The sequence below is a fragment of the Nelumbo lutea genome, chromosome 1, assembly GCF_056320005.1.
Source record: "Nelumbo lutea isolate HS-2025 chromosome 1, American lotus-T2T, whole genome shotgun sequence".
NCBI lineage: Eukaryota > Viridiplantae > Streptophyta > Magnoliopsida > Proteales > Nelumbonaceae > Nelumbo > Nelumbo lutea.
The window spans coordinates 167,404,514-167,428,683 of NC_142684.1; the positions used below are offsets into that span (position 1 = coordinate 167,404,514).

At 33.5% G+C, this 24,170-nt stretch overlaps 1 protein-coding gene across 2 annotated transcripts; it reads left to right on the plus strand.

Moving 5' to 3' along the window:
* The first annotated feature begins 3,847 nt into the window (after positions 1-3,847).
* Positions 3,848-5,958, plus strand: LOC148879011 (photosystem II reaction center W protein, chloroplastic-like). 2 transcript variants are annotated; one of them, XM_088960377.1, is made up of 2 exons: positions 3,848-5,287; positions 5,423-5,958. In XM_088960377.1, exons 1-2 carry the CDS (start codon positions 5,038-5,040, stop codon positions 5,734-5,736), a joined length of 564 nt encoding a protein of 187 aa, XP_088816503.1. In that variant the 5' UTR covers positions 3,848-5,037; the 3' UTR covers positions 5,737-5,958. The 2 variants fall into 2 exon arrangements, with proteins under 2 accessions (XP_088816503.1, XP_088816502.1); XM_088960376.1 differs by having other exon boundaries at positions 3,867-5,302.
* Positions 5,959-24,170: the final 18,212 nt, after the last annotated feature.

Here is a 24,170-nt window from a genome sequence, read left to right on the forward strand (position 1 = left end):
TTATTTCTAATATTATTGAACATCTACTCTTATACTAATTTTGTACCTAGTTATTATATTAAATATATTTTTTAATATAATAAGTAGATAATCATATTAATAATAAATTAAATAGAAAGATAATTTCTAGACATCTTTACTATATAATGTGATACTTACCTTGGGTTCATGTCCATGTGATAAAAGTCAAACTATAATATTTTAATTGCATTAGATAATGTCAATGCTTGCAAATGGTAGTTGTACAAATACTTTGATCTAAATCGGATAACTGAGTTAAAGCAGTAAAAAGAAGTACAATAAAAAAGAACTCTTTCAAAATATAAATTACTTTTCTTTCTTTACCCTTTTATTTGTTAGGGTATCATTGTTGATGCTGCCAAATTTAGAGCCGAGGGCAGTCAAGTAATTTCTGAGGTCCGAAGGCTGATGTCCCACTTGTCAACAGTGAAAAGACGTCAAAGGCCCCGGGAGTGTTCTTAAGGATGGGGACTTTGACGATCAAGTTAGCTGAGAGCTCAAGGAAAACAGAGATCACCATGAGAGTGCAAGTGAGAGCTCCAATAAGTGTGTATACTTCTAGTTGCGGTGTCCCTTTTATAGTGGGAATTGTTCAGCAGAGGAGTAATGCACGACCTGTAACCATTCTGTGTATTGCGGTCATGTAAGGGGATATGAAGGGGCGCCGACCATCACGACCCCATGCTATTGGCCAAGAAGTAAATGCATCTAGGACATGCACCTACATTAAATGCTCGACGAACCATTAATGGTAGGAATTACCCAAAGTGCCCTTAATGAAAAGTTGCTAGTTGGTAATACCCTGACTGATGCCATGTGTCAGGATCCGACGAGCCAACCAAATATATCCACACCAATTATAACAATACACATGCATAGGGGTGAGCATTCGATTTATTTGGTTAAAGACTGAACCAAATAAATCGAATTTTTTAAGACCGAAATATTAAAATGAAAACCAAAATCGATTTTCAATAAAAACGAAATAACTGAACTGAAATATTTGGTTTGGTTTTCGGTTATTTTGGTTAAAAACCGATTTTAGTTATTATTATATATAATATTATATATTATAACCTATAATATATATATTATTATAATATATTATAAGATTTAATTTCATTATAATAGATTATATATAATAATATATAGATATATAGCATATTATATATTATATAATGAATTTTAGGTAATTCAGTTTTTCTCGGTTAACCGAATTTCTAAATCTGAAAACCGAAACCAAACTTATTAAAAACCAAATTAACCAAACCGAATTTCTCAAAAACCGAAAAACTGAACCAAAAAAACCAAAACTGAAATTTTCGATTCAGTGATTCAGTTTTAACCAAATAATGCTCACCCCTACACATGCATGGCACATGCCTTCCTTTTTGGTTACAAAAATTAATAAACTCAATATGCACAAACTTGAATATAGGGGTGAGCATTCGACTTATTCCATTAAAACCAAATTGAATAAGTCAAAAAATTAAAAACTGAAATAAAAATAAAAACTGAACCAAAACCAAATTATAAAAAAACCGAAAAAACTAAAATCAAAATTTTTGGTTTGATTTTCAATTATTTTGGTTAAAACCGAAATTTAATAATATATTCGCTATTATATATTATATATTATAACATATAACATATATTATATATTGTATCTTACATATTATATATAATTTATAATAATAATAAGTTCGATTAACCGAATTTCAAATTCTAAAAATCGAGAACCGAATTGACTGAACCAATTTAAACAAAAATCAAGTAAAAAACCAACACCAAAAATTTTCAATTCGGTTCTTCGATTTTAATCAAATATTGCTCACCCCTACTTGCGTATTAAGCATGCTTCTCTATTGCTTTATTTTTTATATATACAAAATCCTACGGGGAGTTTGTCTAAGCCTAGCTCCCCCCTGAAAGTGGTCAAACCCCAAAACCCCTTTTATTTAGCATATCAATACCCCAAAAATAGGATAAGATACACGCGATACTTTGAACCTTGTTTTCAACTTTCAATTAATGAGAATTGAGTTCCTAAATGCTCTATTCGATTGCAATGCAAATCTGAACTACGTAACAATTCTGCGTCTAGTTTAGTTTTGCATCCGTTTGTTTTATAAGTATAATTTGCACTCCTACACAATGCGAAGTTTGCAAATTTTGTTTTGTTTGCATTTATTGGAGTTGCAAATTTTACATTAATTTTCTCATACCTAGACCTGTTCATTGGCCGGGTGGCCCCCTCGAACGGGCTTGAACATTTTTATAGGCTCGCGGGCTTAAACTCGGGCCAAAAAGCTCGGCCCGTAATAAATTCGAGCTGGACTCACATTTTGTCAAAATAGCTCGGCCCGACCTAAATTTAAACTTAAAATGGGTTATGTGATTATGTCCGTTTGAATAATTTTTTTGATTTAAGGATGTAAAACTGTGTTTTAAAACGTAAAAGAAAGGGAAAAAATCATCTTGTAGGCCCATTGTTCATTTAAATAGAAAAAAAAACCATCTAAATTTTTAATTCTAATTTGAATAGGAAAAATTGTGATTTTTTTATTAGATTGGGCTTTGGGCTCGGATTCATGCTTCGGGCTTTTTATCAGGATCGGACTTGGGCCCAAGTTATAGGCCAGTTGGTTAGGCCAGGCTCGGGCCTAGTATATTTCCATTAATGATGAGTAAACGCCCAGCCCGACCCATAAACAGGTCTACTCCTACCTACCTATCTACTTACTTGGGTGGGCCTTGCTACAACGGTCGGGTTCAAATCTTGGAAACAATTTTTTTTTTTTTTTTCTGTATGTACATCTGTCTCTCCAGAACCCTCATTAGTGGGAGCCTTTTGCACTCGTATAGGCTTTTTGCATACTAATTAATGGCATAAGATGAATGGCTTTGCATCGAGATGTCACTTCATTTAATTTAAGGTGGGGTCATAACAAATTTGGCTTGATCAGTTAATACATATCAATGTGTGTTAATGAGTATTTCTGCATGTTGAAATTCTGATTTTTTTCCTTGTAAAAATAGATCTAATATTTCCTTAAAAAATGTGGGAAAAGTTATAAATTGCCAAAAAAATGTTTTTCCTTATATTATGAATGATTTTGATGGTAGGAGGAACCACAAAGTGAATCCACTCTCAAAAATAAAATCATGTTTATGAATTCATAAGTAATTTAAATTAAAATAGGGATTTTCTTGTTTTTAGTGATAAGTAAAAACAAAGTAATTAATAGTTATTTTAATGATATAAATTTATTGGTGAACTTGCGCATGCTTTGTGATGATGACCGAATATGATGGATTAATGGGAAAAACAAAATTATTATAACTGACCCATATGGTTAGGACAAAGCTTAGATGGTTATGATGATGACTTACACATACTCGATGTAATATCTTTTTATATTAATTTTATATCTTTTTATACTACTATAATGTGATACTTGCTTTGGATTTTGTAATTTTTAATTAATATTCTATTTTAAAATAAGGAATGATGTATTAATACTTTATAATAGTTAAGTAATTAAATCTATAATGCCCAAAAGATATTATACCAGGATCCATCAAAACTAGTGTATGATAGTGGTTGATTGGTTATAAGTTTTTGAGTAAATTTCTTAAATTATCCCTAATAATTAGGTAATTGACTACCTCTATTCTTACCGTTTAAATATTATCTTGCACCATCCATACTATTTCTAACAATTGCCGTTGGGCTTAAATTGTAATGGAAATGATGAAGTGCCCCTTTTGCCCTTATGTTTTTTTGAATCTCCCTCGACTCCATTTTCCTCTCTTTCTATCCCTTCTCTTGTATCCAGAGGCAGCTGACCTGTTATCTTATCCCTCGCTAGTGGAGCATCATCGTTAGTAGCAGCTGGTTGTTCTGATGGAAATTACAACTGACGGAGATTTAACTTTCCCTGTAGAGAACCTGTCAACCAGGTTTCCCAAATCGTTTCTTCTCTAGGGTCGGAGACTGCCTCAGCCCTCAACCTCCTCGATGCCACTCTTGCCCTCTCTATGGTCAACCTCCTTGATGATCGTAATGCAGAGGTTTCTTCAACCAAGCTGGAATACAAGTTCAAACCAGTTTTGGCCGCCACGCCATGAAACCTGATCAATAACAGTGGGTGAGGCAAGGCGAGGTGAGGTAGTACCTCGTCACCGATTGTTGTGTTCAAACCGTAGCACCTCATCATCAACTAAACCAGAGATGAGGTAGGCAAGGTGAGGTGGGGGAGGGAGGGTTTGGCAGCGGCGAATGTTGTGTTCAAACCGTAGTACCTCATCACCTATTGAACCAAAGATGTAGCGGCAAGGCGAGGTGAGGTGAGGTGGGGGAACGTGCTTCCCCGCCCCAACTTTGCTAGGCTCTTTCTTTCTCTCTCCTCTTCTTCATCTTCTCTCCAATCGAACAAACTGAATAGGGCTTTCTCTCTCCTCTTCTTCCTATTCTCTACAATCGAACCCCTATCATGAAGGTCTCTCTTTCTTTCCTCCACTCGAATCCAAGAAAAAGATCGTCAAGATAGGGGGCTTAGTGTTCATCTCCATCGTCAAGACAGTGGGTTTTGCTCTTTTAACCTATGTGAAACAAAAATCTTTCCTTGTTTTAGAAAAAAAAGAAGAAAAAGGAGAGAAGGAAGATAGAAAAAGATAGAGGGAAGAGAGAGAGAGAGTAAGGAGTGTCGGTGTTATGTGGTTGTGTCAAGATGAAGGGAATGGGGGTAATGCTGGGTTTTAAAAACAATTTAAACGTCATATGGTGTTTCATTAGGAATAATTTAAAAATTTTGCCATAAGTTTTTTATGGTATTATATAGATTATTTAGACAAACAAAAGGAGCGTTTTGGTGTCTGATCGCATCAATATACTGAATTATGCATCACCATAGCATTCCAGAATCAAAATTTCTCATTAGAATCCGATTCTAGGCACACCTGGGAGTGATGAGCGATGGATGATGTGACACGTGGAGGGTGTTGGTTGGATATATGCAGATTGAGGATATGGAACGAGGGGTGGTACTTCGAGAATATAATTTCCTTAATTTCATGTCTACAACGAACCAAGTGCACTCCTTGGACAAAGAAACCAGTGCTCTGCTTTGTCTCTGGTTCTTCCATTTTCCTCCACATCGAAGTAAAATGGCTTCCATCTCGGTGAGCACTCCGACTTCATCAGTCGTTCGAGGCAGCCTCGGGCGTAGGAGTTCCATTGGGCCCTCATCATCCCCTGTTCTTGGTAAGCTTTCCAAGTGTATGTGATCGATACTCGACAGACTGGTTATTTTCTTCATTAATTTTTGCAGAGAAAGATAAGTTTGATGACAAATCGACATTACATTTGCAATATTTCTTCCTTCATCATATGCTTCAGGGTTCACGGCAATGGAAAAGAGGGGACGTGTGATGTGCTTGGCGGAGAAGCAGCCCTCCACACCCAACACCCGCTCAAATGTGAGCATGAATGCAGCACTGATGGCAGCTGCATGCGCTGCAACCATGTCGAGCCCGGCCGCCTTGGCTCTGGTGGATGAGAGAATGAGCACAGAAGGAACTGGACTCCCCTTTGGCTTGAGCAACAACCTTCTTGGATGGATCCTTCTGGGCGTCTTTGCTCTCATCTGGGCTCTCTACTTTGTTTACGCCTCCAGCCTTGAAGAGGATGAGGAATCGGGATTGTCCCTCTAAACCCATTTGGGGGGTGGAAGGTTGGTGGACCTTTCTTTGTATGTTTGATTGTGAACCATCCGTATCTATTATATCAAAATTGTGTATTTATTCCTATTTCCTTCTAGCTAGTATTTTTCTCTGCCTTTTCTTCTGTTATATATGCCATAATTTCATTATTTTGAGAATGGTCTAAACCTTACTTCGTGCATTTGTTCTCATAAAGGAATTCAAGTTTGATCAGATGATGATATTTGTTTTTAAGTATTTTTATTGGTATCCAAGGCAATTTGTAAGGAATTTGTTGGAAAAGAAAAGTTGGGGACATAGGGATAAATTACTGTTGGGATTGTGTTGATCTAACCTAGTTTTTTGCCTAGTTAATCTCACACCCCTGATCACCCAAGTAAGGGGGTGATGGCATCTGCCAAAAATGAATCATGTATATCCAGATCTATGTATCTATTAGTCTCAATATAATACCTTTTACCTCTAAATTAAAAAAAAAAAAAAAAAAAAAACTGATAACCAATCAACTGGTATCGGTTCAAATTCATGTGGATTTTGATTGGTTAAAGTTTGTCAAGTTTCATAACTTTCGAGGTATCATAGAGATAAATAGCCATAAAGTCACAAACGTATATAGGCTGCTTTTGCTGCAAATTGAATTGAATAGGTGCAATTTCCTCTCTTTGTTTTGTTCAAACTAGTTTAGGGTCCCTTTGCAAGGGTTGAGCTGTGGCATTTAGGTATAAATAGTGTGTATGAAGAAATATTATATTTAAAAGAAATGAAAGATGTAAAGGATTTATATACAAGAATAGTCTATAATACTTTATATATATATATATATATATATATATATATATATATATATATATATATATATATATATATATATATATATTTATCTCTTGTCTGTAAATCCTAAAGCAGATCCACAAATGACTGACTGACGATAAAAAGTTAAAAACCATTACCCCAATGCGCCTGCATCTGTTAAAGAACGCTGGCCTCTGCTATATATTTGGATAGTAGGATTCTTGCCCATAACCTATCATTTTGAGTCATCAGACGCCATGGCTAACCTGAATAAAAAAGCCCAGTTCAGCATTTTATGTGATGGATTTTCCTCGAGTTATTGTAACCTCTTATCTCTGCATAGAAACCATCTTTTACATCTGTCAATTTCTTCTAGAGGGGAAAAGGAAGGGGTGATTGAAATTAAATGACGGTATTAATAAGCACTTGTACACCCGCCAACCATAAGGTGTTCCTTTTTACTCTTGCAATTTCATTCGAATTTTTGTTACTAATTCAAAAAAAAAAAAAAAAAAAAAAAGTCTGCTACTGGCCTTACCGAGGTTATTCATCATTAAATCGACTCAATTCAACCTGAATTGGTCAGTTTTTTAATACTTTCGGTCACTTACTTGATATATATAATTTGTTTAACAATATTATTATAATTTTAAAAATCTAAATTTAAGTTTTTGAAGTTCTAATCTTTTGAACTGAGGATCATCCAAATCGATACAATCTGAATTAGCTGGTTTTCATTAATGGTTGGTCGGTTTCGAGTGACCAATTCCCCAACTTGATCAGGTTGGTTCTATTGCCCAAACAAGCTGCAACCGAACCAAAGTGACCCATGAACACCCAAAATACTTCTCCAGACAAGAGGAAGTGGGGACTCCAAATTAAAAGAGATAACTCTTTGTAATCTTTTGGTTTTGTGGATATTTGCTAATATAGTTTCATAAGATTTAGAGTCTGTTTGGTTCACAAGAATATGGGTTTCGAATCAAAACGAGAACGAGTCATTTCAATTCCAACTTTTTGATTGAGTGAAATTGGAATGGGTCATTTTGATTCTAAGTATTTAGTTTGGCAGAATCAGAATCCCATTTCCATTTCTGTTGGAATGGTGTTCCCTCGTTCAAAGCATGGTTTTCAAAATCGGACCAGACTGGAAAAACTAGGAACTGGTCCATTTTCCTCCAAAACCGGATTTTCTCCAAAAACCGTTGATTTTGGTAAGCAAACCGTTGAACTGAGCGATTAATGTTTGAATGATTTTGACCATTTTTATTTTATTTTATTTTATTTTGTCAGAATGGGCCGACTGTTCGATTTGAATGGTTGGACCACCTGACTCGGTAACCAGACCCCTAACCAGTTCAGTCTCCGAGTCGGTTTTAAAAAACATGGTTCAAAGGAATGACCATTCCCTATCCCTCCCTTGGGAATAAGATCTCATTCGAGATTATTCTAATTCTAATTCCAACTCCTATATGAATCAAACAACCTATGGGAATAAACGGTTTTGACTCCGATTCCAACTACGAAACAAACGACCATTGGATTTTAGATTTTCCCTTTTCAAAAAGGATCCATTAAATTGACTTCTCAAAAAATGACCCCAATTCAATATAACCTAGAATGGAGTTTATGAAATCATGAAAGCTGATTTAAGGAGTTGTTTTTATAGGAGACCGGCTGAACACAATGGTTGTTCAATGAGTTGTGGAACCAACGATAATGCCCTACCCACAACCATTCAAGTGTAGAGAGAGAACTTCAATATCTATTCTCTATTTTCCGTCTCCAATAGACTCTAGTTGGTACCCATGCAATGCATGAGCTTTGTTAAAAGTAATTGTGGCAAAATGAACCTTGCAACAATCCCAATTGAGTCAAGTGAGATCGAGTCCGATCCAAACATTATTTTTTTGATGGATCAATGCCAAAATTTTTGTTAAATTGAAACTAATTTTTTTCTTACATTATATACTTTTATTAATAAATTTATAGTAGTGTTTAGTTTTATTAATTTTTACTAAGTTTTATTATTTTATATTAGAACTTTTAATGTTGCTATTTTAAATTGATTTTAAAGTCAATAAATTTTTAAACATATTTCTTATTTTTATTAAATATAATTTTTAGTTTATTGCTATTATATTCATTGATTTTATCATTATTTTTAAATGCAATTTTAATGGATATTAAATTATAAAAATTAATTTTAGAACTAATAATTTCTTTTTGTTTTACTAATAAACTTGTGTTAATTAAAATTAAAATGGATGGAGCCAAGTTGGCCTCAGGTTGGGCTTAGAATATGTGATAAGGCTATGCCCAAGGTTGCACTCGTCCTAGGTTCTAGGCCAAAAACGTAAGCTCATACCCATTCCTACATGGGCCTAATCTAGGCTTATCAATTGAAGATCGGATCTGCTCCTCACACAGGGCGCATCACACTTACATCCTATCATGCGTTGGGAACATCTCCCATACTTATAAGTTATTATTCACGGGAGATGTTCCCCATGCACGGTGGATGTGCCTGTCAGGTTTCCATTTGTGAGGAGCAGATCCCGTTCCTATCAATTGTCATAAGAGTTATGGCCTAAGCTTGATAGGGTCTAACTTAAATTCAAGCCTATAAATTTTTTATATAAAATAGTGAATATATAGATTATTACATGTCTTATAACATGTACTATTACAAAAAAAAACATGTATATAAAGATTATTTTATACATTTTATAATATAAAATATCACATATTATAATTACTATATGTATACTATACATTTTATTATACGTATAAATAATATAAATATGTGCGAGCCATGTAAAGCTCATGTCAAGCTTGAAGTGTGGGGCCCAAGCGAAGCCTTACGGTATGTTGTGCTAATACAAGCCTAGATAGTTCTAGATTGATTTCACCCCTAAAGCTATGTGAATTTTAAATTAATAAATTATTTTTAAAATTAACAATTTTGTTTAATTTTAATTTTACTAAAAATTTTTGATAATCCATGTTATATTATCAAATAGTTTAGATTAATTAAGTTATAGTTAATTATATACTTTATATAAATAAAATAATTACCATTAGTGTTCACGGTTCAGTTAATTGAACCATGGAGCATTTTTTGTAACCAAATTGGTAGTACCGGTTTTTGGAAAACCGGTAACCAAAACCAATTAGTTCAGTTCGTCAATTTTTTGGTTTTTTAATTTTTACAATATATATTACAAATATACAAACTTATATATATATATATATATATATATATATATATATATATATATATATATATATATATATATAATGCATATTTATTAATCTATAATATATTATATAATATAGAAATATATGTATACCGGTCGGTTCTGTTAACCACTGATTTTCTATATTGGTTAACCGAAATCGAAATGGTACCTTTGGTTTTTTAAAAACACTAAACTGATCGCTTCAATTAACCAATTTTTTTTATTCGGTTTCGGTAAATTTTTTCAGTCAGTTCAATTTTTTGGTTTTTTTTTTGCTCACCCTAATTATCATATTATGTTTTATTAACAATATAATTAATAAATGTAACTTGTTTTGGTTATATATGGGTAATAAATTATTCTTAATACTACAAAAAGTAATTATTGTTACCCTTTAATAGACAATAAGGTCTTTTTGAAAAAAATAATGCCCATCTATCGCACCAGACCCAAAAAACACACCTGATACATGAAAGGAATTCTAAAAAAAAGTGGTCATTTGATACCCTCATTAAATAACCTATCAAGTTTTTATTAATCTATATTTTTATACTAATTTAAAGTTTTGCATGCTAAACGTAGAAGTCTCCATTCGGAATTATGTAGAACCAAAAAAACATAAAATAAAAAAAAGGAGAAAAAAGATGGAGGCTATATACATATCTTGTTTGAAGTTTAAATTTGGAAGGTTTGAAACTTCCAAAGCTAAACTTTAAAAGTATTTCTTTTGTTTTGTAAGGTTTGAAACTTTCGATGAAAGGAAGCAGAAGCCAACTGTATTAAGATTTAAGAGTTCAGCTCCTTTTATTGTTGTTTTCTAGCTCAAAGGTGCAACTGTAATGGCGGAAATGTGTCACAGGATGATGAATTGGACACAAATCCTAACTCTGAATAACTTTTTTTTTATCTTATTACAAAAAAATACATTTTTATCTTTTCTTTAAAGGGTTAATTACTTAAATATATCCTCTAATTTTATTAAACTACTTAAATATGCCCTGTGTTTTCCAGAACTACTTAAATATATCTGATAAGTTGACTCCGTTTGACACAAATAGGTCAAATGTGCAATTTTTTATATTGTAAATAGGGGTCGAAGGCTTATGGTAGGTTCTTTAATTTTTTTCATTCATTTGAAGGCTCATATTGATATTCGGAGAGCCAAGGATGTTACTACTCTATGTAGTTATAGATTGTAAAGAGGATTGAAGCAAAAGAGTAATGCATCTCAATCTCGTCAATCTTTGTAGGTAAAGGGAGTAGGAATCAAGGACTAAAGTATCGGTATCGAGTATTCTATTAGGCAAATGTTTTCCAGAACTACTTAAATATATCTGATAAGTTGACTCCGTTTGACACAAATAGGTCAAATGTGCAATTTTTTATATTGTAAATAGGGGTCGAAGGCTTATGGTAGGTTCTTTAATTTTTTTCATTCATTTGAAGGCTCATATTGATATTCGGAGAGCCAAGGATGTTACTACTCTATGTAGTTATAGATTGTAAAGAGGATTGAAGCAAAAGAGTAATGCATCTCAATCTCGTCAATCTTTGTAGGTAAAGGGAGTAGGAATCAAGGACTAAAGTATCGGTATCGAGTATTCTATTAAGCAACTTAGATCTGAATACGAATACAAATACACTCTAAAAACGCATGGACATAGACGAAAAATATGAATATGCTAGGGAAACACATAAAAATTTCGTAATACATTAATAGTATTAAATTAAAGTTCAAATAACCATAAATAATGTATAAATACATAGATATATATATATATATATATATATATATATATATTAATGGTGTATATGAAAAATATATCTTACATTAATATAATATGATGCATAGATGTCATACAATTTTTTTGATAATGTATCAATTAAGAGTCCAAAATTCAAAACATGTTTGTCTATTATATTTTAATTATTATATTAATTATTTTTTATTTTATTATTTTTACTTTTTTACATCAACAAAGATGTCAACCAAATACTAAATTCTCTATGTAAATTAAAATATCCATTAATAATTTACAAAACTTATAGTCTCAACTTAAAATATATCAAATCTATTAAAATTTCTAAGATACATATCTTATGCAAATTCATAATTTTTAACTTTTAAAATGATTACTCCATTATTATATTTTATATTCCTATAATTTTTTAATTAAAAATCTCTTTTTAGTATAAGTGTAGATTAGTAGATTTGATAGATTCTATTTAAGATCATATTATTGAATACTTTGTAAACAATATTTATATTTTCTAAATGATAAATATTATTTTATGTAATGTAAATTAATATATGTGTGTGTGTGTGCAAATTTATAAATTTTAAGTACTAAAACAATTATTCTCTTATTAATATTATATATTTTTATAATTTTTTTTAGATTAAAATAATATTTTGATATAAATGGATTTGATATATTATTTATTTCTATTATTTTATAAAATTCTGATTTTAAGTATTTTTTAACTTTTAGTTGGAGGTAAACATAATATTTATTATTTATTTGAATTGCATTTAAGTAATAATTAAATAAAATCTGCATTCATTTATTCATAAACATGAAAGATGGAGTGGCGTAGTAACTTATAAGTGTGGATGTTAAGTTCTCCCTTAGTTCTTGATGCACTCATATTGGCCTAGTGGGCACTAATACACACCCATATCGGCCTGATATGCACGAATGATAGGATGCATCTCCAGTTGTAACATATCCTGTGCTAGACACTAATGATACCGATATAATAAACCTCGTTATATGTTAAAATTTTAATTAACAATTAAGGATATTTTTATCTTTATCATATATTTTCTGTCTATCGTCAAATGCTTTAACAATCACATGTTTAAGTAGTTTTGAAAATCATAAGGTATATTTAAGTAGTTTAGTGAAATGACGGGGTATATTTAAATAATTAACCCTTTTTTTTCAAAACCCAAAACCCTCTCCTAACCTGTTGTTTCCCTCTGGCACCATATGCAAGTCCTTTCTGCACTCGAGAGAAGCTACAGAATCACATGAACGAGTATAATTCGCTTTATCTTTATACCCTTCTCGGTTGCATCAGGTGATAATTTTCTTTTGAACTTTCAAGTCAAGGCAAGTGGTTCTCTATTGCATCTCTTTTAGGTATTTATTTGCACGTATCTGCAAGTTTGTTATAAATCAAAGATGGAAAAAATGATCAATTTTCCATCTGTTATTTTATTGGACCCTCTTCTCCCTTGTTTTATTTTGTTTTTTAGGTTCTTTGATCCTCAATAGCTTCTTAACATATTTTAGTTTGTTTGTTCTAATTTTTGGCATCATTTTGGATTTTTGCTAAACCCACACCAAATGATGGTCCATTTCATTTTTTTAGATGCAAATATTAGAATGTTTACTTCTTGCTATTTGTCATTGCATGCCATGCATATGTAGTTGATCATTTACGTTAGGAAACTCAAAGTTCTTTGCATGACTTTCCCCAATCCCACTAGATAGAGGACAACACTGCTGAACCAAATATTTCATAAGATAGGGAAACATTTGATTGGTTGTGTTCCCTACCCCAATCCATTGGCAGCTTCATATTCCACCATGTGTTGGACTTTTCCCTGTTGATTAACTCTAGCGGTTAAAGAATCAACGGAGTTTGAAAAATTGAGTTGGAAATGAAAGAAAACTTCCTTAGCCTTGTATGGAAGCTATTGATCTGTATGTGTGCGTGTGTGTGTGTGTGTGTGTAACAACAAAACTACTAAGCTAAAATCTTTCTAGAAAGAAGCCTCTTCTCTAATAGCTTTTAGATTAAAATTGAAAATTCAATATATATATATATATATATGTGTGTGTGTGTGTGTGTGTGTGTGTGTGTGTGTGTGTGTGTGTGTGTAACAACAAAACTATTGAGTTGAAATCTTTCCATAAAAAGCCTCTTCTCTAATAGTTTTTACATTAAAATTGAAATTTCAATTTATTATGGCTACTTATGGAGTTGGAATAATACAAGTTGCAGTGAATTCACAATATTATTTGATTCACATTGTAATGTAACAATAATTGGGTTCAATTAGGGTAATGTGTGTGTGTAACAACAAAACTATTAAGCTGAAATCTTCCTAGAAAGAAACCTCTTCTTTAATAACTTAAATTAAAATTAAAACTTCAATTTATTATGGCTACCTATGGAGTTGGAATAATACAAGTTGCAGTGAATTCACAACATTATTTGATTCACATTGCAATGTAACAAAATTTGGGTTCAACTAGGGTAAAAAACCTATTGGTAGCAGTTATACAATAATGCATCGTGACCTATAGGACCACTATATAGAACCAATATAGTTGTATTTATGGTGGAGGAGCCTTAGACATTTTTAAACATGATGTTCGACTACCACTTTGTGTTACTGCAAACCCAACTAGAATTGAAAGAACAAAGTTAATGTTAAGATTGGTTTGGGATATGTTGTAATGGGGAGAGGAAATATTTATTTCATAGAGATGTCAGTTCAGACTCCAGAGTTTAAATGGTGAATTACAAGTAAGAATAGTATAGTTTTTAGTCACAGGGGTAGAGAACTTGCCAAGAGAATTCCCAAAATAATTAATTCTCTATTAAAAAAATCATAGCAAAAAAGGATCTAAGCCATCCCCCAAAAGCCTAAGCAAGGCTTGCCATCCCTCTTTGAAAATTAGATGCTTAAGAAATGTGTCTTTTTCTTCATTGATTCCAAGAAGCATTGGCTACAATGAACCACTGGGGCAATGGAATATTGCTTGAGATGGTATGCGGGGGATTGGTTGTAAGTGGACTACTGCTCCAATTCAAATGGTATGTGAGGGACTCCTAGGGCAGCGAACCACTTCAAACAACCATTTGAAAGAATCCCCTTGTGGGGACTCCAACAATGATTAACCATTTGAGATGGTATACAAGGGATTGGCTGTAATGGACTATTGCTCCAAATGGTACTAGTTATGGTATTCAATATAGTCTAATGAATTTAATCATTAGTTTGGTTGCAAACAGAAATTTAGTACTTCATGTTTATCTTGGTTCTTTTATATTTATCATATATCATAATCAATCCTAACAAGAGTTACTCAACCTCCTTGAAGAGTATGGACTTGTATTGGTTGCATGTTGACCATTCTATTTTAACTGCTCTATTTGGATCACCTAATCCTAGAGCTTTAATCATCCACAAGTTGCATTTAATGCTTCAAATGTATAAACAAGTTTGAAATGGATTTCATATTTGTATTAGTTAAAAAGATATTTATAATTTCCAACATGGAGCTGGATATGGAGAAACACTATTGAAGCCAAATTCAATATAAACCTACACATGGAACTTGAAATATAGGGTGGGATCTAGGTGAAGGATTAACTGTTGCTCTATTTGTAGAGCTATCAAGAAAACTAGTTCAAAATTCTGCAAAGGGGTGTACTTCAAGATAAGGATTGGAGTGAGAGTTCATCCTTGGAGGGACACCCTTGGATTGATTGTGCTTTGTTCATAGAGCAGTAAGCTAGTAACCTACTCTCTTTTGAAGTAGCAACAAATAAAATAGAAACAACTCATAGTACTATGAGTTATATAGATTGTAGAAGCAAAATAATTTATGCCTTGTAGCTATGCACAAGAATGAAGTACTCGTGCACTTTTCAATTCCTTTCTAGATGGAAAGTACTCATACACTTCTATGAATTGTAGGATGAGACCACAAAAGTTTTATACCATGTTCAAGGGTAGAATCCTCTAAGTTTATCTATTATAAAAAGAAATTCACTGAACATGTTTTCTCAAATCAAAGAGGATGGATTGGAATTTGGTTTTATTCTAGCAGTATGTATTGGTTATATGCAATTACTAATGAGATGGTTTAGGGATAAATACTCTGAAGAGTAGAAGTGCCATCAATGAGCAAGAGTAGTAGACAAACAAGTGAGAAATGGTTTATGACTAATTGGAATGGACACTAGTAGCATTTGCAGTAAATTGAACAAAGTAAAAGACCGCAAAGAAGAAAGCCCAAAAGCAAAAAATTGATCTAAAAATGATTTTGGGCCTACTAATTGTGATAAAGTTTGGTTTTATGAAGAGGAGCAGAGGAAACAAGAGAAAATACCTAAACAATGTCAGTGATAGCATTTATTGGACTCAAGTTTTCTTGTTTTGTGGCTTTCAATAACTAAATAGAGAGATGACTGAAATGTGGTAGCCAGTAACAAACAACACTTTGGATCTGTTGGTTACCTATCAACATGATCCTATGCCGAACTGTCCGTAAGACAATGATAGGTGTTCTAGGCCTATGTGAAGCACTCCGAGCTAGGGGTGCTCACGGTTTGATTAACCAAAACATGAGATCTTTTTTGAAACTGAACCAGTACCACGATTTTTGAAATTCCTCAAACTGAAATTGAATTGAATCAACCTATTAACCAGTTGACTTGTTTCAATTTCAATCATTTGGTTCTTTGGTTTTCCAGGATTTTATATTTATAATATATATTATAAATAACTACATCAATATATATAATATTGTAAATATGTATATTATATTATAAATAATAGAAATATATAATATATAGATAATATATGATATATTGAAAATATATAAAATATATATACCGATCGATTTGATTAACCACTGGTTTTTTATAGGTTAACCGAAAACCAAACTGGTCGATTTGGTTAACCGGATTTTTTGCTTTGGTTTTCTTGATTCGGTTTTTAGGTTTTTGATGAGCACACCTACTCTGAGCATGTGGGTCTCTAAAGATTTTGTTAAAGGGAGATTTGAGATAGAAAAAAATAGATTGTTCTGTATTGTTAAGGTGATGCTAGAGACAGAAAATAAGGCACTTCAATCATTGTAGATAACCATGAACATTGATAGTCATTTGAAAGTGTAGAACAACAAACATAATTAGATGCTGCAAAGAGGAGGGAGGGGGAGAGGGATAATGACCATACCTGAAAGTTTAAATTCTAAAACTGATCTACTGAGTGTGGGACTCAAGCAGGACATCGACGTTGGCGGAGAGGTAAGGAGAAGGGGAGTGATAAACTCTTGAAAGCTTTTGAGGGTTGTGTTTTTGAATTCATTAAAAATTATTTTTTAACTGCTTAATTTTTTCTATCTCAAACATCCCCTTAATAGAAACATTAGAGATCTACATGCTATAATTGCTTTGTGTTTAGGTTTTTGTAGTAATTAAAAGTTATTTTTTAATTATTGTTTTTCTATCTCAAAGACTCAAACATCCCCTTGACAGAAATATTAGAGATCCACATGCTCTAAGTGGTTAACATGGGCTTGGGACACCTATCATTGTCTCAATTGGGATCTAGCACTAGATCTAGTTGATAATTAACTAGAGGTGATCAAGAAAAATTGAAAAACCTATAAACTGAACCAAATTGATGAGACTGAACTAAAAATTCCAATTAGTTGAACCGATAGGTAAATATATTTAAATATATTATATATATTTTTCATATATATTTTATATTATTTATATTTTATAAATGAATATATATGTACTATATAAATAAATATATATATATATGTTTATAATATATAATATATGAATTATTATTTATAATATAAAAATTTACATGTATTTTTAATTTTTTATTATATTTATATATTATTTATAATGTATATTATAAAAATTAAAAATTGAAAAAACCGACAACCAAATCGACAGTTATCCGAACTAATCAATTGGTTAGCTGGTTGGCTTCGGTCTGGTTTTGGTTACTAGTTTTCCAAAAACCGGTACCATTGGTTCAGTTTGGCAAAAAGCCCACAGTTCGGTTAACTGTACCATGAGCACCCCCTATAGTTAGCCAATAGATATTTTTTATCAATATAGGTAACCATTGATCCAAAGTGAACAAACAACATATCCAAACTACTATTTGTTACCGTACCACTTTTCAGCATCCCTCTCTATAGAGGTCGAAAGCAACAAAACAAGAAGAGAACTCAAGTTGAATAAACACTATCATTAACATTGTTCAAATATTTTCTCGTGTTTTCTTAGTCTCACTTGGGGAACAAAAATTTATCATAGTAGTCTTAAAAAACCACTTTACATCGATTTTATGCTTTTGGGCTTTCTCGTTTTCATTTCTTTTACTTTGTTCATTTTATTACCAACACTACTAGTATTTATTCCAACAAGTCAGTCACAAACTGTTTAGTATAAATCTACTGAATTAAAAAAAAATTGTAAAAGAAAAGATATTTTCTTGAAGAAGAAGAAGAAGAAGAAGAAGAAGAAGAAGAAGAAGAGATTCAGGAAATAAAAGAGAGCTTAATTCTGGTTGCCCCCTTCACTAGTATTTATATTAAAAATATAAAATGGAATACAATGACTAATATGCCCTTATAGGGTGGCAAGCATCTAAAAACACATAAAAGACTTTAGAAACAATCAACAAAGGATCTAACATAAATGTTGTGGTCCCCACTTCCTATCTAACAATTAACATATAAAAAATACTGCCAAATCTACACAAAATGATCAAATCCTCAACACTCCCCCTCAAGTTGGGAGTAAATGTCACACATTCTCGATTTGTGTAAATCATATTCAAGCTTGTTCTTTGTAACCCTTTTAGTGAGAACATAAGTCAACTGCAATTCTGAAGAGACATAAAGCAAGCAAACTTCTCCGATTGTTACATTTTCTATGAAGTACCTATCAATTTCAATGTGTTTTGTCCTATCATGCTGAATTGGATTGTGGGCAATATTTAAATATAATATCATAGATTCCTTTGCTTTTACCATAATCTTACTTGTAGGGATCTAGTCCAAAGTAGTTCTGAGACACCATGAGCCATCAATATTTAGCCTTTGCACTTGACCTAGCCACAACCGCCTGTTTTTTACTCTTCCATGAAATAAAGTTTCCACCCACAAAGGTACATACCCCTGATGTAGATATCTTATTATCTAAACAACCTACTTAATCTGCATCTGTATAAGACTCTAATTTTAGATTTTCATGGTATGAGAAAATAATACCTTTCTCGGGGGGGAGGGGGTGTTTCTTTAGGTATGAAAGTATTCTTTCAATGGCTTCCCAGTGCTGAACTTAAGGTGCATGCATGTACTAATTCATAACACTGACAACATAGGAAATATCTAGAGTTGTCATACACAAATATAATAATCGACCCACCATTTTCTGATATTTCCCCACATCCTTAACCAAATCACCATCCACAACATTAATTCTATGATTTGGGTCAATAGGTGTGTCAGCTCGTTTTGGTTCCCAACTTCCCAATCTCCCCCAGTAGGTCTAATACATACTTTCTTTGAGAGATGGAAATCCTATGCTTGGTTCTTGCAACCTTAATCCCTAGGAAGTATTTTATCTCACCAAGATATTTTGATCTCAAACCCTTGCTGTAATGATTTTTTGAGAGCATCAATCTCCTTCAAATCTTCTTGTAACTATTATATCATTTACATACACAATGATAATTGACACAAGTGCATTTCTCCTTTTCATAAAGAGTGTGATAAGACTGTGTTTATGTGAACCCAAAGTAGATAAGTGCCCATCTGAACTTGTCAAACCATTCCTGAGGTGACTGTTTCAGGCCATACAATGATTTTTTAGCTTACAAACATTTCCTTTACCAATACTTTTATAAAACTCTGCCAGGATGTTCATATATATCTCCTCATGCAAATCACCATTGAGGAATGCATTTTTAAAATCAAGCTGAAATAGGGGCCATGAATAGGTGGCTGCTAGAGACAAGAGGATTCGAACTAAACTCATCTTAGCAATTGGTGCAAAGGTCTTCAGATAATCAATGCCATAAGTCTATTTATACTCTTTTGCAACCAACCTTGCCTTGTACAGTTGTACCTTTCTATACTATCATCTAGTGTTTAAAAGGCATGGGAGGTGTACGCCTGGAAGTGCACCTCCAAGCGAGGCACTCCCAAAACACCCTAAGGTGTACGCTAGAGATGTTGACACCTTTGAGGTGTACGCCTCAGGTACCAAAAGTGTATGCCTCTTCCACTTTTTTCATGAGGTGTGCTAGAGGCGTACGCTTCATGCACATCTGATATAAAAAGGCAGAAAAAAAAAAGAAAACAAAAAAAAGGAAAGGAAAAGAAAAGAAAGGGAAGGAAAAGAAAAAGAAAGAAGAAAACAAGAGAAAAGGAAAGAAAAGGAAAGGGAAGGGAATGAAAGAAAAAGATAAGGGGAAAGAAAGTGATTTGCCCCCTGCCCCTTTTGACAAAACCCCCATTTTCAACTAATGTTATGCATCTTTATTTTTCTTAATATAAAAGATTTTTTATTAAAAATAAAGAAAAAATGAGATCCCCCTTCTTTTTCATCATCCTCTTAACCCTCCTTTGCTTAAGGAGGCTTACACCTCTTGCGTTCTGAACTACGCCTCACGCCTTTAGGTAGTTGAACACTTCGCGTCATGCTTCCGTGTTTTAAGACATTGCTACCATCTGTCCTATATTTCATAGTGAACACTAATCTACATCAGATTGTCTACTCGTTTGAAGGAAGATCAACTATCTCCCAAGTGTGGTTTTAAACCAAGGTTTCCATCTCTTCTTGCATAACAATTTTCCACTCAAGTTTGGAGAGAGCCTTAGTAACATTCCTGGGTATAGGCACAAAATCCAGGGAAGAAAGAAAAGATCGATAGGAGGATGATAAGGCTTTATTGGAAAGATGGTGTGAGATGCAATGGACAGTACACTTTCTCTTCCCTTTGCAAAGTGCAATGGCAAGATCAAGGTTAATGGGATCAGTTGCAACAATAGTGTTAGGTATAGGAATATTATCATAAAAAAATAGCAGGCTCAGCTTAAGGGAAATACCTGGAATTATATCTACCAAATATGGAGCCCTAAAAGGACTGGTGTAGAATGGTGTGGGTTTTATTGGTTGAGCATGTGTGGAGTCAACTCTCTTATGGCAATGTTGATAGTATTGTGTGGCTGCCGTAGTGGATTAGGTAATGGATTTGACAGAGGTGCTGATGGTAAAATTGGTGGCGCAAAAGAAATAGGAAGAGGTGGCATAAAAGAAATAGAAAAAGGAACAAACTGTGAGTTTTCCTCCCCAAGACTCTCCCCCTTAGGAGAATCTCTAGAGAAAAAGAATGTGGACTAAAAAAAGATAAACATCCATAGTGACAAATCTATTCCTCGACATTGGATCATAACAATGATACTCCTTTTGGTTTTGTGTACACCCAAGGAAAGCACATTTCTTAGTCTTAGGATCCAATTTCTTATGATAGGGGCCAAGAATGTGAACAGAGGAAACACACCAAAAAACCCTCAAATGTATGAAACATCTCTCCCTCTAGAAAAAGAAGATTGAGTGGCACCTTAAACCCTAAAGTATGCGAAGGGACACAATTAATCAAATGCACTATTGTAAGAACTACATCCCCCCAGAAACAAATAGGAATTGAAGCATACACCATAAGACTTCTTGTCACTTCCACAATGTGTTTAATTTTCCTCTCTACTACTCCATTCTATTGTGTCATATATGCACAACTACTCTAATGAATTACACCATGCTCCAAAAAGTATGTAGTCAAATCTTTCTTAAAGTATTCTCTAGCATTATCTGATCTGAAAACCTTAGTTCTCACTCCAAATTGTGTGAGAACCACCTGGTGGAACTGTCGTACCAAATTAGGTACCTTATTACGGGATCTCATCAAATATGTTTTAGAATACTATGTAATCATCCACAAAAAAGAGGAAATAACAGTAAACACCCATAAAAGGAATATAGTATGGTCCCCATACATCAGTGTGAACAACATCAAAAGTAAAAACACTTCTTTTATTACTTGGTTTAAAGGAATGTCTACAATGCTTTCCCAACCGACAACTCTCGCTCTCCAAAGTAGATAACTGAATAGACGTAAACAACATTGGAAACAAACACTTTAATAAACTAAAAGAAATATGACCCAACCGATTATGCTAGAGCATAATCTAACTCATTCACTTTGATACACTACTACTGCTGCTACTAACATGGTGGCTCTGATGTCTCAGTATCTTGTCTAAAAGGTAGACTCCATTCACCTCACGACCACTTCCAATTGTTCTTTTTGACTTTAGATCTTGCAAAGCATAATTACTATGGAGGAATGTCCCTTCGTACGTAAGGTGGATGCATAATTTGCAGTTACATATGAACTACTTGTATGAGCAAAAGAGGTGGTGTGGTTGGATCCTAGACTTTGCTGTCCATTTGAAGAACAAGAATTGGTCGTATCCTTCTTACTCATAAGCTATCCAAACTTCTCTAATTTGGTTTTGATTGCTGCTACTGCAATGGTCTCCCAATCAGCTTGGGTAAAGGGTTCCGAAGAGTTTCCTGTAATTGTAACATTTGCATTTCCCTTCTTGTTCTTGACCTGTGTTGGTATGAGGTGTGGATAGAACTTCCAGCAAGTGTCTTTGGTATACTTAGTTTTCTTACAATAGCCATACACCAATTCCTTCTTGTCATCCCTCCTAGTCTCATTGCTCCCCTTGTCTCCATTTGGCTTAGGTCTGGTTGTACTAACCATAGTAGACTGATCAATCCCATATTGTCTCAACATGACATTCTTCTTGCTCTCCTCTCCAAAAACAAAGGCATAGCTTGAGAAAGTATCACACTCTCTAGAAAGGATATGTTCTCTAGAAATGTCGAATTCAGGGTTTAGCCTGACCAAGAACCCAATAACCCTATTTTTCATTACCAACTTCTGATAGGTTGTTGCATCGTTTACACTTTTTCACACCACAGTTTCTAAGTGATTTATCTCCTACAAAAGGGTTTTTAGCATGGAGAAATACATGGCAAGAGGTTTATTTCCCTGTTTTATACTATTAACATGATTCCTTAACTGATAGGCTCAGGCTACATTCTACTTATGAGAATAAGTTTCAGTCATTCCATCCCAAATCTCTTTTGTAGTATTAGTCCATAGAAAAATTTTGCCAATGCGGGGTAACATAGAATTACACAGCCAGGACATCACCATGTAATTCTCCTGTACCCATCGGGAAGAATCTATATCAGGTTTCTTTTCCTCCCCATTAATGTACTCTAGTTTTCCACGGGCGCTAATGGCCATCTTGGCTGATTGTATCCATTCTAAATGATTTGTTCTATCTAATTTAACTGTGGTAATAATTTTGGACCTAAACATATCACTCGTACCTCCAACACCTAGACCCATGTTACCACTGGAATTTTGTTCAGCACTCCAACCCTCCATCTCAACTTCAAATGGTTCAAAACCAACAAAACGCTAGATAGAAAGCTTTTGAGATCAGATCGATCTTACTCACAAGGGTAGCTGACCTTTTTGGAAGGAGAAAACCTTATCCGGAGAGAAAAACCCTTTCTCCCACCGTCTCCTATTGGAGAGAAGAGTGAATTGATCACTCTAGAAGGCTTAAAACTGTTTAGAAACCTAACCACCCACTCTAAAAAACTTAGAGAAGTCCAACAAGGTCCAAGCACCCAAGATCAGACCAAGAATGAAGAGTCCAATTCTTCTTGATTTTGATGCCAAAACCTAGATCACCTTCTTGATGACTGAAATGCACCAAAAAAATCCAAGAACTAGGTAGTCTGAAGTAGATCGATCAACCCTTTTATCTCCTCATGCAATCGCCTAATCTAGGGTTGCATGGGAGAACTCTAAGAAACCCTAGCCTTGCTCTGACACTAACTAGAAATCTGTTGAATTAAAAAAAAATTCTATAAAAGAAAATATATTTTCTTGAAGAAGAGAAGAGAGAGAAGAAGAAGAGGAAGATATTTGAAAAAGAAAAGAGAGCTTAATTCTGGCCGCTCCCTTCACTAGTATTTATATTAAAAATATAGAGTAGAATACAATGATTAATATGCCCTTATAGGGTGGCAAGCATCTAAAAACATATAAAAGACTACTAAATGCTATGGTCCCCATTTCCTATCTAACAATTAATATATAAAAAAATAGTGCTAAATCTACACAAAATTGATTAAATCCTCGACATGTTTCTTACCTCTTTGCCTGCCACTCACGGTTGTCAAAGTCACTAGGCCGTTTTTTCATGATCGCCTCGCCAATAAGCGTATTATTTTAAAATTGGGTAAATTACAAGGACCCCCTTTACTATGGGATCTGGGACAAAGACCCCCTGTATTTTGTTTTGACAAACCTTCCGTTAGCTTTTCTTGAAATCTGCTGTTGCAATTCCCATACTACCCTTGTCAATTGAGAGAAAAACACTAGGAATGCTCCAAAACCCAAAACCGAAAACCCAAATGTAGCAGATTCTATAGAGTCATGTTCTATTGTCCGCT

Coding starts and splice junctions, on each gene's coding strand:
- LOC148879011 (XM_088960376.1), top strand. CDS start 5,038: ATGCAGATTGAGGATATGGAACGAGGGGTGGTACTTCGAGAATATAAT. Junction 5,303..5,422: donor TCTTGGTAAGCTTTCCAAGT/GTATGTGATCGA, acceptor CATATGCTTCAG/GGTTCACGGCAATGGAAAAG.